The following is a 16,899-nucleotide window of genomic DNA, read 5'->3' on the forward strand; positions in this document are numbered from 1 at the left end:
AGACATTACCTCAGGCACCTTGTCTAACTGGTTCCTAGGCTCTTTTAAGCGTATAACTTCTAAATTAAAAAAAAAAATTAACTGAGGTAACTCCCATCTTGACCAGAGAGTTCCAAGAAAAAAACAAAAAAAAAAAAAAAAAAAAGGAACAGATTCCTTCAAAATGAAAAAAACAAAGCATGCACACACACGCACACACTTTAATTCCATCTTTTAATTATTTACCCAGAATGACTAAAATAGCCAAAGACCACTTTACTGCAGACAAACATCAGTTTCTCTGGGCTGTTCCTCAAACCTATCTGAGACTACTGCTTACCTATACAGTTGTGTCCCTCCAAACTATACTACTGCAGTACCAACAGGACACATAGTACCCCAATTTGAACTAAAACTGTGACTTTAACCATGACAACTGTCTGGGTGGCAGGGGTACCTGGCTGCCTCTCTCTCCATTACCTGACCTTCTTAAAAATTAATCATCTCTAGAACAGTGAAAAATATTCACATTGAGCCTCAAACCCACTTGCGTTGAGTTTGGAAGGTTTCAATTCTTATTGGATGGTTTGAGGTCAAGCCAGCAAGAGAACCTGCTTTGCTTCCAACTGACCTGAGCCAAATTACACTCTGCAGTTTGCTAACCCTATTGTAGACTGAACCCCCAACTATCTTCTCAGCCCCAGTTCTAACAATGTCTAGTAAACCACCCCTTGGTTCTCACTTCCCTAACTCGCATGGTCAAAGATTCTCATTAGGACTCCATTTAGCATAAGGGCTCGTCCAACTCTTTTTTGTGAGGAATGAAGGGCTCTTGGACAATCATTTCTAGGCCAGCATCCTCTGATTGGCTTCTGCCTCTATTAATTGTTGTATCAAAACTATTAATTAAGAAAAATTAACTGGGACAATTTTCTCTGTGTTGCTTTTATAAAAGAACCCTGCTGTGCTGATTGACAGAGGCCATTACAGAAATACAAACTCATTGATCCAAACAGGTAAGTCACGTTCCCCTCATTACGCACAGTCCTTCACAATATCCCTAATGCCGCTCAGGCAAAATTCCACTGTAGATGAAGGCTTCCCTTCCAACATCCCAACGCAATAATGAACTCAGTTATGATGCAATTTAGCATACAGTGCAGTAGCGAGGAAGTCCCAAATTGCTTTAGTGCATGTCAATGGACTGTCTTATAGTGACGTTTCACTCCATTAATGCCTTGGCGGTGGTTTGCGGGGCAGGGGGTTGGAGGGGAGGGTTTGCACTAAATCAGTGTAGTTGCACTGGACCAAGCCCCTGGTGTAGCAGCACTGCACTGCTGTACAAAGTGACTTGCACCAGCACAGTGTGTAAAGTTTCACTACACTCCTAGCAGGTTACTCTGCTCTAATGCTCCTGGAATGGGGACAATTACCACCCACCAGCAAGGTGTTAAATGTTGCATCCCAAGAGGATTAGCAGATAGGGGATAAAAGAAGTTTCCACTAGCTAATGAGTGTGTGTGTGGGAGGGGGTGGGGGATGGGACTGAGGCCTGGTCTACACTAGAAAAGATTGATTTAACTACATTGGTCAGGGGTGTGAAAAATCCACAACCTGAGCGGTGCAATTAAACCAATTTAAGTTCCTATGTAGACAGAATTCTTCCGTTGACCTAGCTACCGTCTCTCAGGGAAGTGGATTACCTACACCAATGGGAGAATCCCTCCTGTTGGCATAAGTAGTGTCTCCACTGAAGTGCTGCAGCCCTGCAGCTGTGTCACTGTAGCGTTTTTAGCGTAGATACGTGCTAAGAGGAATCCACTCTTGCTGTAGCTGATCTAAACAGGGATGGGAACATGAAGAGTGAAGAGGCTAATTCAAGATGCTGATTCTGTTCAAGAAAATCAGATGCAAGGAGGCTCTCAGCAAAGTCTCCTTTGTCTCCTAAGAAGAGACAATAAAAGTAGCAGCAGTTGTCTTTTCTGGTTCTGTGTAAATCTCTGGTCGGACACTTCCACAGGCTTTTTCATGAACTATGTGAAAATAAATGACAACAAGCATGTCTGTGGGAAAAAATAAACATCATGTTTTTTGTATTGAATTAGCCATTCCTCCCCCTCCCCCCAATATTTTCGGAACATTGACTATGTTGAAATGTCTCATACAACAACTATGGAAGAGTGGAAGCAATGGAGCAGCACCCCACCAACGGACAAAGGATTCAAAGATGTTCATTTCCTCCAGCAATATGATTACTTGCAAGGAAAAACAAAGAATATCTACATTCATATCTACCATAATGGTGCGGAGTGAGCGCTATTAACGCAGCTTGCAAAAATTAAAAACACTAGGCCAGATTTTGCCCTCACTTTCACCTGTGCAGCCTCATCAGGGTCACTGGGTCACATAGGCATGAGAGAAGAATTTGACCCACTATCTGTATTTGATAAGATTTTATGCTATCATCAGTTTCCACCAGCACTTTCATTGCTAACCAGAGTAAGTAGTAAGTACCTCCTCTTACTAGAAATCAAATAATTTAAAAGCTAAATCGGCCTACAAACACTTATGCACATGAGTAACTTTTCTCAGATGAATACTCCCGATCACGGACATGAAAAAAGTTCTTTGTGTGTGTTCACTGCTACTTTAAAGAATACGTCATGATAAATGATGGACACGAACAAAACTTTTAGGGTCCTCGTAAGGGGCTGAGCATCCTCAGTTCCCACTGAATTCTAGAGGAGTCGAGCATGTGATGCGAGCAGACCAGGTGCCAGCTCAGGCTCAGATCCCCAGGCCTCAACTGAACACTGACAAATACCTCGCTGGAATCAGTCTGGCTCACCTGGGTGTTCGTATTGTTCACATCGGTATTAGAATGATAAGAATGTGTTTAGACTTTATGGAATGCTTGTGAGTTGCTGCAGGCATTAATCTCACTTATAATGTCTGTATCCCACATTACAAGGTAATAGCTGCGTGTTTGCATTGTAAGCCTCTGTAACTGTAAATCACCAGGCAAGAGACAGCCATTAACTAGTGTGAAATGCTGGTCTCCAACAGGAGTTATGTCCCGCTTGACAAGGAAGGCCCATCGACACCAGATGGACTAGAGTGAAACATTTAAGAGGACAAAAGACTTTGTTGCTTACTCTCCCCTCTATGGAGATGAGTCTTGCAAGTGAATCCTTCCCATTAGCTGAGTTTGCATCTCAAAGCACAGGGGGGGAAGGGAATAAAAAAACCCTAACAAAGAGGAACTGTATCTTTATGCTGCTTGGACGCTAGGGTGCAAGGCTCATTAGGCATAAGCAAAAGATCCCCAGTGCTTCGCGTGAGTTGGCCCTAAGGACATGTAGAGCTTGTTTATTATAGAAGCTTTTATTACTTTTTTGAAATTTAAGATTGGAACTCTTATTTCCTTCTCCTATATAATAAATCTGTAGAGAGGTTATTATAGGATTGGCTGCAAGCATTGTCGTGACCTGGGGTAAATGGCTGGTTCTTTGGGACTGGGAATAACCTGAATATTGCTGTGATACTTGGTGTCAGGGACCATCTATCACACGTCCGCCCATCTGGGTGACAAGACAGACTGGAGTTCCCAAAGGGATGGGCTGTGACTCTATGTTATGGCTGTTAGAGAGCCTGAGGAGTTTACACTGGATAATTGGTTGGTGAAATCTAAGTACAGAATTTGGGGTTTGTGCTCCACTTCCTAGCAGTCTGCCCTGAGGTTGGTACTCATGCTCCTGTGTCACTGCAGGACAGCTTGACAGAGCATGCTTAGAACTTCACAGGATCAAGTCATTAACACCTAGTGTTGCAGCATTTTCCAGTAAGTGGCCTAGCCTTGTAACTCCCCTAGCATGGTTAACTTTTTTGTATTTGTATGATCCATGGACAAGAAACTTATTTTCAAGCAACTTGCTTTCAGACAATAAGAACAATGGCTATTTATTCATTTACAAGAACAAGTAGCATTATAAAATAATCATAATGTAAGAAAAATATATGATTTGTTTTTGATCGTGCAAAACCTTGCTCATGTTAGTATTCCTTAGTCATGTATTTCCAAAGCACTCAGTGAGATACATGCAAAAGGACGGCTTGTGTGATAAGGGGGTGCAGGTCTGAACTTAGTTTTGAATATTCGTTCCTATGAATTGAGACCATGAAAAAGCTTTTCACAGCTACAAAAAACCTTGATAATACACTACACTTGAAAATTAGCATTAAAGGAATGACTAAATTCTGGAGCCTCCATAAATAGTTTTACTGTTTGGACTTCTACCTAATATGGTGAAAAAATAACAGATGATTGTCAGGCATGACTAGCATGACAAGATTTACAGTGCCTGCCTCATATTACCTTTCACATAGGCAACAAATAGTCCTTGCTGATCTGCAGTTAATCTTACACTCCTGCCTGAAAAGCCAACCGATACTAATAATAGACTGTGAATTGCCATCAGTGGGTTCGTGTTGAAAGACACTGAGAGGCAGAAATCAATTTTAAAGAACCTATAACACAACTCCTACACTGGGAAGACTGTGTTACCTGTCTTTTGATTTGTTAAACAACTAGTGTTTCCCAGGAACTATCAAGGATGTGGCAAAACTTCAAAGGTAAAATAAATTAAAGTGCATTCATACCTGGTATATTACAACCCGAAATTTGTTTTTTCTCAGCATCTCCTCTTGTTTTGCTTCAACCTTTCGCACATTAGCACTCTGCTTTTCCACACGTGCCCTCACTTCTTTAATGTGGGAACTAACTTTGCAGGTTTTCTCAAGCAACTTGTTAACAGTATAGCCTGTATTGCCATGAGTCTGGGCAAGCTTTAAAATATCAATCTGTATGGTCTTGATAGCGTTCTCCATTTCTCTGTGTCGCTCCTCTATTCTTTTCTGACTCTCCTGTACACTGTGTACAATGTTGGCCACTTTATCTAGGACTGTCACAATTGTATATGCAGCATCTTGCTCTTCATCTTCTGTGACATTTGAGAGACGATTTTGATGGATTTTGTCAGCCTCCGAGGTAACTTCATGGTGATCCATTTTCTCTGTGTTCAGTCAGGTTTACAGGAACTGAAGTATAAATGCTCCCCACGATGACTGTTCAAATCGCAGGGAAACAATTCTGGCACCTGTGCAAGAAGCTTGACAGCTGGCCTCAGAGATGTTCAGAGCAGGGTGTGAAACTCCACCCCGGGAGAATGGTCAAATATTTATAACTACAGACTATCCCTCCATGATTATTTGGATACTTTTTGCAATATGAAACCTCTAAAATTAGGAAGCAATGTCTGGAATGGAACATACATTTAAAGGGTCACACTTCTGTACTAGTGAAGTTATTAGTGTTAATCTGGGAAAGTTAAGCAACTTACTAATTAAGCAGGAGAGCCAACTGGCATATTTATTTAAGATCTACTGTTGCTCTCATTTCAATGAAATGATTTCCTTTGGGGGAATTCAGACAGTTTTCAAAAGTAAACATGAGTGTATTTAAGCCAAAAGGAGCAGTTTTCAAATCACTCTGGCTACGAAATCAAGTAACAAATAAACACACTAAAGCAGAGGCAATATAGTGAAAACATTGTATTGTGACATGCTTTTCCAGTTCAAATGTTGAAAGCATTTTTTTATTGAACAAATTATTAAATCCTACATGCAGAATTCTGAAAGCCTAAACTACATGTTAAACAGCTGAACACATCCTACTCACATTTTATCTCTGGATCTTTTAAACAACAACTAACAGTCTATTAATATAACTATAACCAGCAGACTAATTTGGATGGACTTTATTTAGCTCTTGAAAATATTCTATACAAGAGCACTAGTCATTAATTAACTTTATTTTTTTAAATCACAAACACTATACAATCTGTCTTGTTGGTGTTAAAACATCTATTGTCTTAAAAAAAGTTTAATAAGTATTAAAGCAGTTTTAACAGCGATAAAGTAGGCTTTATTCCAATCATGTGAATTTGATTATTCAAACACAGATTTTTACAATAACAAAATCTACCAAGACCTACTTCTTTTGGAACTATGCCATTTGCTCTACTGGATTATGAAATTTATATTTTTACTTTTTAAAAATAAAGTGTCAGAATTATTTATGAAGACGGTAGTGCTTAGACCCAGCCAATACATTTTATAAATATGTTACAACTACACACAGTACACAGCTTCACAGTTCATGCGATAGGCAGTGTCTAAAAAATCAGTTACTAACTTTCAAAAACATTTAAATATCTACGGTATTTAAACACAGTGTCTCCTAGTTTTTTCGTAAGAAAAGTAAGCTGTAAACATCTTTACCTTTAGTTCATGCCTTGTTTGCTAGGTACTGTTGGGTATTTTTGTTTTTTATCTACAACCATTGGTGAAATAAGTCTGTGTTCTCAAAAATATTACATTCCATGAATAAAGCACAAATCTACTATATAACCATGTGATACAGATACAGAAAATGAACTACAGTATTCAAAAACATAAAAGGAAAATTACTAAAACAGTCCTTAGCTGTTAGAGCTGATGCTTTCAGAATACAACAGACCAACAGTGCTACACTAAAAATGTCCAAAAATAAGGCCTCTGAAATAAATAGTTCCATTCTTTAAAAAAAGATATAATAAAAATGTACATCACATGGTCAATGTAGGTATAAAAATCATCACGTTAAACCATCCTGGATGATGTATCTGAAGTAAAATGGCCTAGGTTTTGCTTCTGTCGACGTCCTCTGTTGTTTTTAGGGCATTTTCTGTATTTTTTTAAAGAGGAAGAAAATGTATTTTAATCTTATTCTACATATTTAAAACAGCATTCATGATTTTACTTTCTTCTTTTAACCAAAAATCTCAATAACAGTGTAGTGTCTATCAGCATCACTGACTGGGGAAGTGCACCGGTGCTTTGGTAGTTTGGCACATAGGTGCCGACTCTGTGGGTGCTCCGGTGCTGGAGCACCCACGGGGAAAAATTGGTGGGTGCTCTGCACCCACCGGCAGCTCCCTGCCCCCCTGCCCCAGCTCACCTCTGCCTCCGCTCCGCCTCCACCTCCTCCCCTGCACACGCCGTGTCCCTGCTTGTCCCCCCTTGCTCCCAGTGCTTGCCGCTGCGAAACAGCTGTTTCGTGTGGCAAGCGCTGGGAGGAAGGGGGAAGGTGAGGGAACGCGGCGTGCTAGGGGGAAGAGGCGGGGCCAGGATTTGGGGAAAGAATTGGAATGGGGGTGGGGCAGGGGTGGAGTCGGGGCGGGGGAGGGGCCAAGCACCGACCGGCGCCCGGAAAAGTTGGCATCTATGGGTTGGCACTTTGGAGGGTCTATGAGATCCCAGGCTACTGTGGTAGCAGCTGTTGTCAGGAGAGATGCCTTTCATGTGAATTTGGTGTTGAAAGCACTCTGGCCTTGATCCTACACAATATTTAAGCATGTGATTAACCCCACTGACTTCACTGGAACTCCTCACGTATTTAAAGGTGAGTACATGCTTAAGAGCTTTGTTAGATCGGGGCCAAAGTGCTCAGTGCCTTATGAGGTCAGGCCCTTGACGAGAAGAGGATCTGGACTTCACTACAGTTATCTGTGCCTTTGTCAACTCATGTTCCCACAGGGCTATCTCTTAAGATATCTTGGAAACTTAACAGAGTGCAAAATTCAGCTGCTCATTTCCTAAGAGGAGCTTAACAGGGACAGCACATTGCACGGGCGCTCTACAGACAGCACTAGCTGCACATTCATTTCTAGGTGGAGTTTAAGGTGTTGGCTTTAACCAATAAAGTCCTAAATGGTTAAGCAGCTGGGTACCTGAGGGATGCACCTTTCTCCATATGACAGCACCGCATTTATGATCAGTGGAGGGGCCTGAACCCACATATCCTCTGGTGGAGGGAAGGGGCCATGGTGTTTTTCATGAGGTAGCTTCTACTCTGGAAGTATCTCCCACTTTGGTCTAACCCAGGGGTTCTCAAACTTCACTGCACCACGAGCCCCTTCTGACAACAAAAATTACTACACGACTCCAGGAAGGGGGACTGAAGCCTGAGCCCGCCCGAGCACCATTGTCCTAGGAGAGAGTGGGGGGCAAAGCCAAAGCCCGAGGCCCACTAGCCCAGGCGGGGAAGGGGGGGGCAAAGCCCAAGGGCTTCAGCCCCAGGCACATAGGCGCCAACTTTTCCGGGCGCCGGTGGGTGCTCGCCCTCAGCCCTGCCCTGCCCCCATTCCAACCCTTTCCCCAAATCCTGGCCCCACCTCTTCCCCCAAGCGCGCCACGTTCCCTCTCCTCCCTCCTCCCTCCCAGCGCTTGCCGTGCGAAACAGCTGTTTCGCGGCGGCAAGTGCTGGGAGCAAGGGGGGACAAGCAGGGACGCGGCGCGCTCAGGGGAGGAGGTGGAGGCGGAGCGGAGGCGGAGGTGAGCTGGGGTGGGGGAGTGGGGCGGGGAGCTGCCGGAGGGTGCAGAGCACCCACCAATTTTTCCCAGTGGGTGCTCCAGCCTCGGAGCACCCATTGAGTCGGTGCCTATGCCCAGGCAGGGGGCATGTAACCTGAGCCCGTTGCCCAGGACTGAAGCCCTTGGGCTTCGGCCCTGCATGGTGGGGCTCAGGCTTTGGTCCCGGGCCCCAGCAAGTCTAATGCCAGCCCTGGTGACCCCATTAAAACGGGGTCGCAACCCACTTTGGGGTCCCGACCCACAGTTTGAGAACCACTGGTCTAACCAATTTGCTAATGTTTGGAATCTACTGTAAAGCTCATATTTTCTCCTCAGCTTTTGGCACAGGATTGGTGGAGGGGAATGGAGCGGCTAGCGGTGATTTGTGTGGGAAGGGGTAGTTTATTGTCCTGACTGATTTAGATTTTGTGATAAATACAGAGGCATCATGTAACCAGCCTGGACACATTAATCATTCTATATTTGATCACTGTATTTTTTAGAACGTGTGTTACGCACATAGAGCTTTGGGACAGTCAAGTTCCTAAATACATTTATAATAAATAATCACACATACATAAAAATGTGTGGTGTTATATTGCTTTTATAATTACCTACCTTGTTATGCACATGACAATTGCAACTATAATGGCAATCTGTACCGCTCCAATTATTGCTGCAATAAGGACATGTGTCAGCTTTTGTCTGCTTGGTACAACATAAAGAATACTAAAGTCTGTCTTTTCACAGTGCTGTCCAGTATATCCTGATTCACATCTGAAAGACACAAGGAATATTTCATGGAATATTGAGTCTTATCAATATGCAAATCATTCTGCAGATAAAATAGTAATCTGAGGGACAGGCAAAAAGCCTAGTAATCGATGAAAACTTCAAAAATTGGGACATAATGTAAAGGATGGAGGATAGTATAGAGACAGCAGGAGAGAAACCCACTTGTCACTGTCTGCGCTGCTACTTCCGTGACCTCAGATAAGGTTTGAAGGCAAGAACAGCACAAGGGATTTCCTCTGAGATTCAGCCAGTTCTGAAAATGAATGAAGCAAGCAGGACTGTAGCTGTCACCCAGGCCGAGGGGAGGCTGAGGAGAGTGCAAGGTTTTACAGCACAGATCTTCCTTTTGTGGAGAGAGGGAGGCACAGAGTGGATGTCCTCCACTTTCATCGAGTACAACTAATTTTGCCTAGTAAGGCTCCCTGAGCCCTGTGGTCTCAGTTCAGCAAAGGAAGTAAGCATAGATTTTAAGAATGTGATTTCAGTGGGACAGCTCATGTGCTTAAAGTTAAGCACATGCTTAAGTACCTTGTTGAACTGGGGCCTAAGTTAGGGAACAATAAACAGATGTGATAAAACAAGTGGGCAGAGGACCTCCAGAAAACTCAGTCAGGGAGCAAGGTGCACGGAACAAAACAGGAATATATGACACAAATCAAAAGACAATGATGAGGAACAATGGAGAAAAATAGATGATGATACTATGGAAGAAGTGTGTGTGTGTATATACATATATATATATATACACACAAATATAATATGCCTATCAGAGCTGAGCAAACTGTGTAGAGTTTGGTTTGTGTCAGTTACAGGAACGGAACTCTGCAAGGCCTTTGTGTAAGGACTGGCACCAACAACACCACCTGTTTTATCGGGATGGTTGGGTTCCAGCCCAAACCTGCCCCAATGCTCTCCCCCCAGCCAGCTCTGAGCCTGGACTCACCAAACGCCCAGTAGGCCAGAACTCCAGGCTGCAGATGCTAGACAAAGGCCAGGCTAGTTCCCCAGAAGACTGTACAGAAAGGTCAGGAAGGCTGAGAACAGTCCTGGCTCACAAGTCAGATGATTCTAGGACCGCACCAGGCACCCCCCCAAAAGCCATTGCAGGAAGATTAGTGCAGTAACAAGCACTAGTCAATGTCCAGGCAGGACAGAGCATCCCATCAGAACCTGACTGGAAGGTGGGAAGCAGTACAGACTTGGCCTACACAGCATGCTGCCTCGCTTCCCCTCAAACAAGTGAGCAGTGCTCCTGAGGGAGTCCCTGGAAATTTGGGAGGGGTGTGAACAGACTGGTAGGAGGCAGAGCAGGAGCACTTTTCTCTAAACAGCATCCTCCCCAAGCAAACCAGCCGATTTCTCAAAAGCAAATTCAGTGGATGTTTGTACTGCTCAGAGCAACACAAATTTTCAATCCATGCAGGGCACAGCCCTAGAGAAGAAGACAATGAGAGCACATTCCTGACTGAGCCATGCTGCCGAGGGGAGAGAGGCTGAAGAGCACACAGCGGAAAGCACCACATTGAATACCCAGGATTAATGGAGCCAGCATCTCCTGTGGATTCTACATAGTTAACAGGCCCTACCCCATATCTCTCCATGCAGCCAGAGCTAGACCAGCAGCCTCACCTCTGACTTGTGGGGGGGGACTACAAACAGAAAAAATCTCAGCTTTAACATTAAAATGTAAATGTGTTGCTCATTTTCCTTGTGAAGTTAGCCTTGAAAATGAACTGATGTTAAACATATCAGTAGTGTTGAATTCAACAAGCAATTGGCCTCCACTTTTGTAGCAGCAGGCTGGAGAGGAATTAAAGATACATGCACGCACACGCACACACACACAAACACACACACAACACCCCTGATATAAACAAAGTCAGTTATGCTTGGGTGTATCACAAAGAATCACTCCAACTCACCTCCAAATCCATCCCTGTGCTTGGTGAGGTGACGATGGAGGACAGGAATTAGTTACATTTGGGGAAGCACAAAACTTTTTCCACAGGCATGCAGGGAAAATGCCCTGGATTTTCAGTGCTATGAAACCCATGTATTCTTGTGAATACACGCTCCTCATCTACGGGCTTTCTGCAGGAGACATTGGCTCACAGATTGGATAAGTACCAGTAAAAGCAGCGTCATTAAGAAAAAGGCACAACATTACGCTAGATATCATTAACAGTGGATGGGAAAGGAACCAAGATAAATGTATGTACATTTATAAGAAGGAAGGAAATGACAAAGGAACCTGTTTGTGCATTACCTAGTAGGAAGAAAGGAAAAGAACAGGTGACAGACAGAACGCTAATTCGTTATTCCCTACTTTGCTTTTGTCTTCTTTAAAGAAGATAGTAGCCATAGTAGGCTTAATGTAAGAACCATTCTATAAAGCACAATCAAGAAAGAAGAGGTTAAAGAATATCCAGATAATCTGAAAATATTCAAATCATTACAGTTCAGTGAATGTCACCCTGGAATGCTAAAGACATTCTCAGAACTTCTGAAATGGTTGGAAATTATTTTTGAGAACTCCTGCAGGGCAAGAGAGATCCCGGAGGCCTGGAATAAGGCAAAGAAAATACTGAGGTCAAGAATGGAATTGGCAGGTGAGGGGATGAAGTATTATAGACCAGACCTCTAATTACCTGGTAAACTAGTAAAGCAGTCCATTTTATAAGCACTTACTGGAAAATAAGATGATAAATAGTAGGCAACATGGGTTTATCAAAATAAAATTATGCCAAATTAAATTAATGTATTTCTTTATTCAGACAACAAGCAAAAGGCTCAGCTGCGTGTTGTTGGCACAGCCCTACACTGGGGGTGATGCAAAGCTGCATGGTCCCAGGGCAAGCACCTGGAGGCAACCTAGAGCCACTAGCTGTGCAGAGACAGCATGACCACCGGTAAATCACTTGATGGGGTGCAACTGAATACCCCTCACGTGATCGGACAGCTCCACTGGCTGGTGAGTAGGGCATGACGTCATAGTCCTCTCTCCGTCCACACCCATTGGGGTACCAGGCACCTGCAGGCCATTAGAGTCTGCAATCATGCCTAGCCGCTGTGTAGACTGCCCAATGCGCCAGGAGACCATTTGCCATCACTACACACCCACTTGTGTGAGGTAGAATTTGAGATTCTCTGACGAGGAGGATGGGATGGAGAGCATGCTAATCCAGGCTCCAATCCAGCCCGATATTTCACTCAATTCTGGACACTTCATTACAAGAAAAATAAGACGGGGGCATAACAAATTTGCCATAAATGAGCCGGGGTATGTTGTGAGAGCTCTGCTGCTGCAAATGGCAGCTTGATCCCTGCTAAAGGAAGAGAGAGTCTGACACACTCGCTAAAGAGGATGAACATAAAATGAAAAGGTTATTGTGTCCCAGTAATGAGGAAAAAGGTCAGATGAAAAGGAAAATAATGATTTGTAAAAGGCTGTGTTCCCAGCCATGCTGGCTCGTGAGGGGGCCCTCCACTCCCTCCTGGGCTACTATAGCACTTTCAAGGATCAAGGTAGGAAATATGTTGAACTCTAGCAGCTCTACAAGTGATCTTTTGGAAGAAAAGTAAAGCAACGAGCTACAGAAAGCTACAGAACCATATATCACTAGTCTGAAAATACCACCAGGGCCCATATACTCAGGATAAAAATTCTTTAATGATGTTTGCTCATGACAACTAGACCATCACCATCCACAAAAGAAAGGTGGCCGTTTTTCTTTAAATACACTCCTCAATGACTTCTTACTTTAGAAGAAATAGGATTAATTTTACTTGGAAACTAAAGAAATAAAGTGGAAAGTTCACAGATTTTTGGAAATGTGTAATTTCAAGTTTCAGTAGTATACTGAGTTGCCATAGTATACTGAGCAGACAATGGATCCAGTTTACTTTTTTTTATAAAATAATATTTACTATTGCATAAAATAAAAAAACAAACGGTTAAAAGTAAAATATTGACAAACTAGAGGGAGTTTTGACAAGAGTAACAGATAATGACCAGGTCACATGAGGGATTGATTTATAAGAAAAAATTAAAAGAGATCAATATATAAATGGAGTATAAATGGAGATTAGTTACCTGTAACTGGAAGTTCTTCAAGATGTCTGGTCCCTATCTGTATGCCACATATGGGTGTGTATACATGCCATGTGCCTGAGAGAGAACTTCTAACAAGCAGTGCCCCACACATGCACAGTAGTTCTCCTTCTGCTCCAGACCGAGGACATAAGAGGCAGCGTGGCTGATGCCCCTCCAGTTCTTACTGCAAATCCAGTAGGATCCAAAGCAGGGGGGACAGAGGGCAGGTAGTGGAATAAAGATAGGGATCATAGGCGCATTAGTGGGTGCTTAGTACCCACTGGCAGCTAGCTTCCCCCAATCTCCTGCAGCACCTCCCGTCCACCAGTGGCCCCACCAATCAACTCCTCCCCCGCCCTCCCAGTGCCTCCCGCCCACCGCGATCAACTGTTCTGCGGTGTGCAGGAGATGCTGGGAGGGAGAGGGAGGAGTGGGGACGGAACAGGGCAGGAAGAGGCAGGGCAGGGGTGGAGAGGGAGCAGGAAGAGGCAGGGTGGGGGTGGAGGCTTGGGAGAAGGGGTGGAGTGGGGGCAGGGCCTGGGGTTCAGTGGGGATTGAGCACCCCCGGGCAAAGGAAAAAGCTGGCCCCTGTGATAGGGACCACACATCTTGAACAACTTTCAGTTACAGATAAGTAACCTCCATTTCTTCTTTGAGTGCTGGTCTCTAAGTATATTCCACATGTGGGTGATTGACAAGTAGTATTCAGACTGGAGGTGGATTTGAGGATGCTGGCAGGAAAGATGCTTGAAGTCCTGTACTTCCTGCTGTTGCATCTCTAGTAGAGGCCTGGATAGTTCAGTGGTTGAGCATTGGCCTGCTAAACCCAGGGTTGTGAGTTTAATCCTTGAGGGGGCCATCTGGGGCGAAAATCTATCTGGGGATTGGTCCTGCTTTGAGCAGGGGGTTGGACTAGATGACCTCCTGAGGTCCCTTCCAACCCTGATAGTCTATGATTCTAGTGGGTAATGTTTTGTGAATGGAACTCCGGGTAGCCACTCTGCATATGTCCACTATTGTATGCCTCTTCATGCTTCGGCCACCATTCGAGAGGACATGCTTCCATGTAGATGATGCTCATTTAAAAAATAATGCATTAATTAAATTTGTGACTGAACTTCTTGGGGGAGAATTGTATGTCCCCTGCTCTGTTTTACCTGCATTCTGCCATATATTTCATGTTATAGCAGTCTCGGATGATGACCCAGCACATGTTATTCATTTTAAGAACCCTTTCACTGCAGATTTGACAAAATGCAAAGAAGGTACCAACGTGAGATTTCTAAAGATAACTACAGCACTTGACTCAAGGTTTAAGAATCTGAAGTACCTTCCAAAATCTGAGAGGGATGAGGTGTGGCACATGCTTTCAGAAATCTTAAAAGAGCAACACTCCATTGCGGAAACTACAGAACCCAAACCAACAAAAAAGAAAATCAACCTTCGGTTGGAGGCATCTGACTCAGATAATGAAAATGAACATGCATTAGTCCGCGCTGCTTTAGATTCTTATCGAGCAGAATCCGTCATCGGCATGGATGCATGTCCCCTGGAATGGTGGTTGAAGCATGAAGGGACATATGAATCTTTAGCGCATCTGGCATGTAAATATCTTGCGACACTGGCTACAACAGTGCCATGCAAATGCCTGTTCTCGCTTTCAGGTGACATTGTAAACAAAAGCGGGCAGCATTATCTCGTGCAAATGTAAACAAACTTGTTTGTCTGAGCGACTGGCTGAACAAGAAGTAGGACTGAGTGGCTTTCCAGGCTCTAAAATTTTACATTGTTTTATTTTTGAATGCAGTTTTTTGTACATAATTCTACGTTTGTAAGTTCAACTTTCATGATAATGAGATTGCACTAAAGTACATGTATTAGGTGAATTGAAAAATACTATTTCTTTTGTTTTTTTACAGTGCAAATACTTGTAATAAAAATAAATATAGAGTGAGCACTTTGTATTCAGTGTTGTAATTGAAATCAATATATTTGAAAATGTAGAAAACATCCAAAAATATTTATAAATGGTATTCTATTGTTGTTTAACAGTGCGATTAATTGCGATTAATTTTTTTAATCACTTGACAGCCCTAGAAATAATCTAAAATGCAGAAGTTGGCGGAGGCTATTTATGCTGAGTCTAGGCAGAGAAGTGTTTCTGTTTAGCTAGGTAGCAGGTTGAGTCCTTCCTACTTTGAGTAAGAATTGCTTGGACAGGTGCCAAGCAAGAGTGTTCTAGTTCTGATGCCCATACAAACACCAAGCCATGAGGGGGAGAGGGTCTGGATCGGGGTGTCTGACTCTGCCCCCTTCCTGAGTAAGGAGATCTGAGAAGGGGCAGATCCTAACAAGGGGATGGACTGACATTCTCAGGAGCTCCGGGAACCAAAACAGTCTGGGCCAGTTGGGAGCAAGGAGAATGACTCTGGCTCTGTCCTGACAGATGTTTCTCAAGACCTGTGTTAACAGGGGAATGGGAGGAAAGGCATATCTGAGCTTGTCTGTCCATGACAACAGGAGAGCATGGTCCTGGGAACTGTGACCTATAGCTCCTCTGGAGAAGTACAAGCATAGGTGCTGGAACTAGGGCTGCTGGGGGTGCTGCCGCACCCTCTGGCTTGAAGTGGTTTCCATTATATACAGGGTTTACAGTTTGGTTCAATGGCTCTCAGCACCCCCTCTATAAAAATTGTTCCAGCACCTCTGAGTACAAGGGAAGCTGCCTGTTCATTTGGGACGTGAAGAGATCCCATTAAGCTGTTCCCCACTGAACGAATATCTAGCTCAGGATAGAGCTGAGTATCTCCCACGCATGGTCTGCAGAGAAGTGTCTGCTCAGGCTATCTTCTAGGGCGTTTGGGGCACCTGGAAGGTATGTGGCTGGGACAGTGATGTGGTTTGTGATGCACCAGTTCCAAGGCTTGACTGCTTCTAGGAAAAGGAGAAGACATCTTGCTCTACCCTGTTTAAGTAAAAGACCATGGTGATGTTGTCTGACATTACTTGGACATGAAAAGAATGAATGAGCGGGAGAAAACCCCTGCATGCCAGGTGGACTGCTCTCAGTTCCAGTAGATGGATGTGCAATCTGGCCTCCCAGGGGGTCCAGGCACCTTGTACAGTGTGGCTGTTCAGGCGAGCACCCCCTCATAAGGGATGTGTGTGTTATGATGATGATGCTGAGAGTGGGAGTGACAAAGGGGACACCAACTCTCACTCTATCCGGGTTCAACCTCCTGGTAAGAGAGGTGCTGACCCCGGTGGGAACAGTCACTCTGGTGTTGATGTGATCCTGGTCTGGTGAGTAGACCAACCAGAGCCAGGCCTGTGGGCAGCGTAGGTGAAGCCTGGCAAATGGTGCCACATAAGTGCATGAGGCCATGTGGCCTGGAAAAAAAAAGGCACATCCTGACCATAGTTCTTCGTCTGTGAGTAATCAGCTGCGAGATTGCTCATTAACTGAAATCTTTCCATGGGGAGGAAAGCTCTTGTTGCAATGGAGTCCAGTGTCACTCCGATAAAGTTCATCATCTGTGTGGGTGTTAAAACAGACTTTTCTTTGTTTATTCAGACACTGA

General features: G+C 43.9%; 2 protein-coding genes across 2 annotated transcripts in view; both read right to left on the reverse strand.

Moving 5' to 3' along the window:
• Nucleotides 1-1,786: 1,786 nt before the first annotated feature.
• On the reverse strand, nt 1,787-5,147 carry LOC112107753 (caveolae-associated protein 4). Its single transcript, XM_026659244.2, has 3 exons — nt 4,639-5,147; nt 2,923-3,091; nt 1,787-1,923 (listed from the first exon to the last, which is right to left on the reverse strand). The coding sequence occupies exons 1-3, from the start codon at nt 5,044-5,046 to the stop codon at nt 1,787-1,789; spliced, it is 714 nt and encodes a 237-aa protein (XP_026515029.2). The 5' UTR covers nt 5,047-5,147.
• Nucleotides 5,148-5,600: 453 nt separating this feature from the next.
• Nucleotides 5,601-16,899, reverse strand: part of TMEFF1 (transmembrane protein with EGF like and two follistatin like domains 1) — a 205,156-nt gene continuing 193,857 nt past the window's right edge. The window contains exons 9-10 of the mRNA XM_026659239.1: nt 9,049-9,207; nt 5,601-6,763 (exon numbers count right to left, since the gene is read on the reverse strand). Coding sequence (XP_026515024.1) covers nt 6,679-6,763; nt 9,049-9,207 — 244 coding nt within the window. The 3' untranslated portion in view covers nt 5,601-6,678. The remainder of the gene's footprint in view (nt 6,764-9,048; nt 9,208-16,899) is intronic.

Source organism: Terrapene carolina, unplaced genomic scaffold (assembly GCF_002925995.2).
Source record: "Terrapene carolina triunguis isolate 2854851 unplaced genomic scaffold, T_m_triunguis-2.0 Scaffold613, whole genome shotgun sequence".
Classification (NCBI taxonomy): Eukaryota; Metazoa; Chordata; order Testudines; family Emydidae; genus Terrapene; species Terrapene triunguis.

Coding starts and splice junctions, on each gene's coding strand:
- LOC112107753 (XM_026659244.2), bottom strand. CDS start 5,046: ATGGATCACCATGAAGTTACCTCGGAGGCTGACAAAATCCATCAAAAT. Junction 3,092..4,638: donor TTCGGGTTGTAATATACCAG/GTATGAATGCAC, acceptor GTTTCACTCTAG/TCCATCTGGTGTCGATGGGC. Junction 1,924..2,922: donor GTGGGATACAGACATTATAA/GTGAGATTAATG, acceptor GTCTCTTCTTAG/GAGACAAAGGAGACTTTGCT.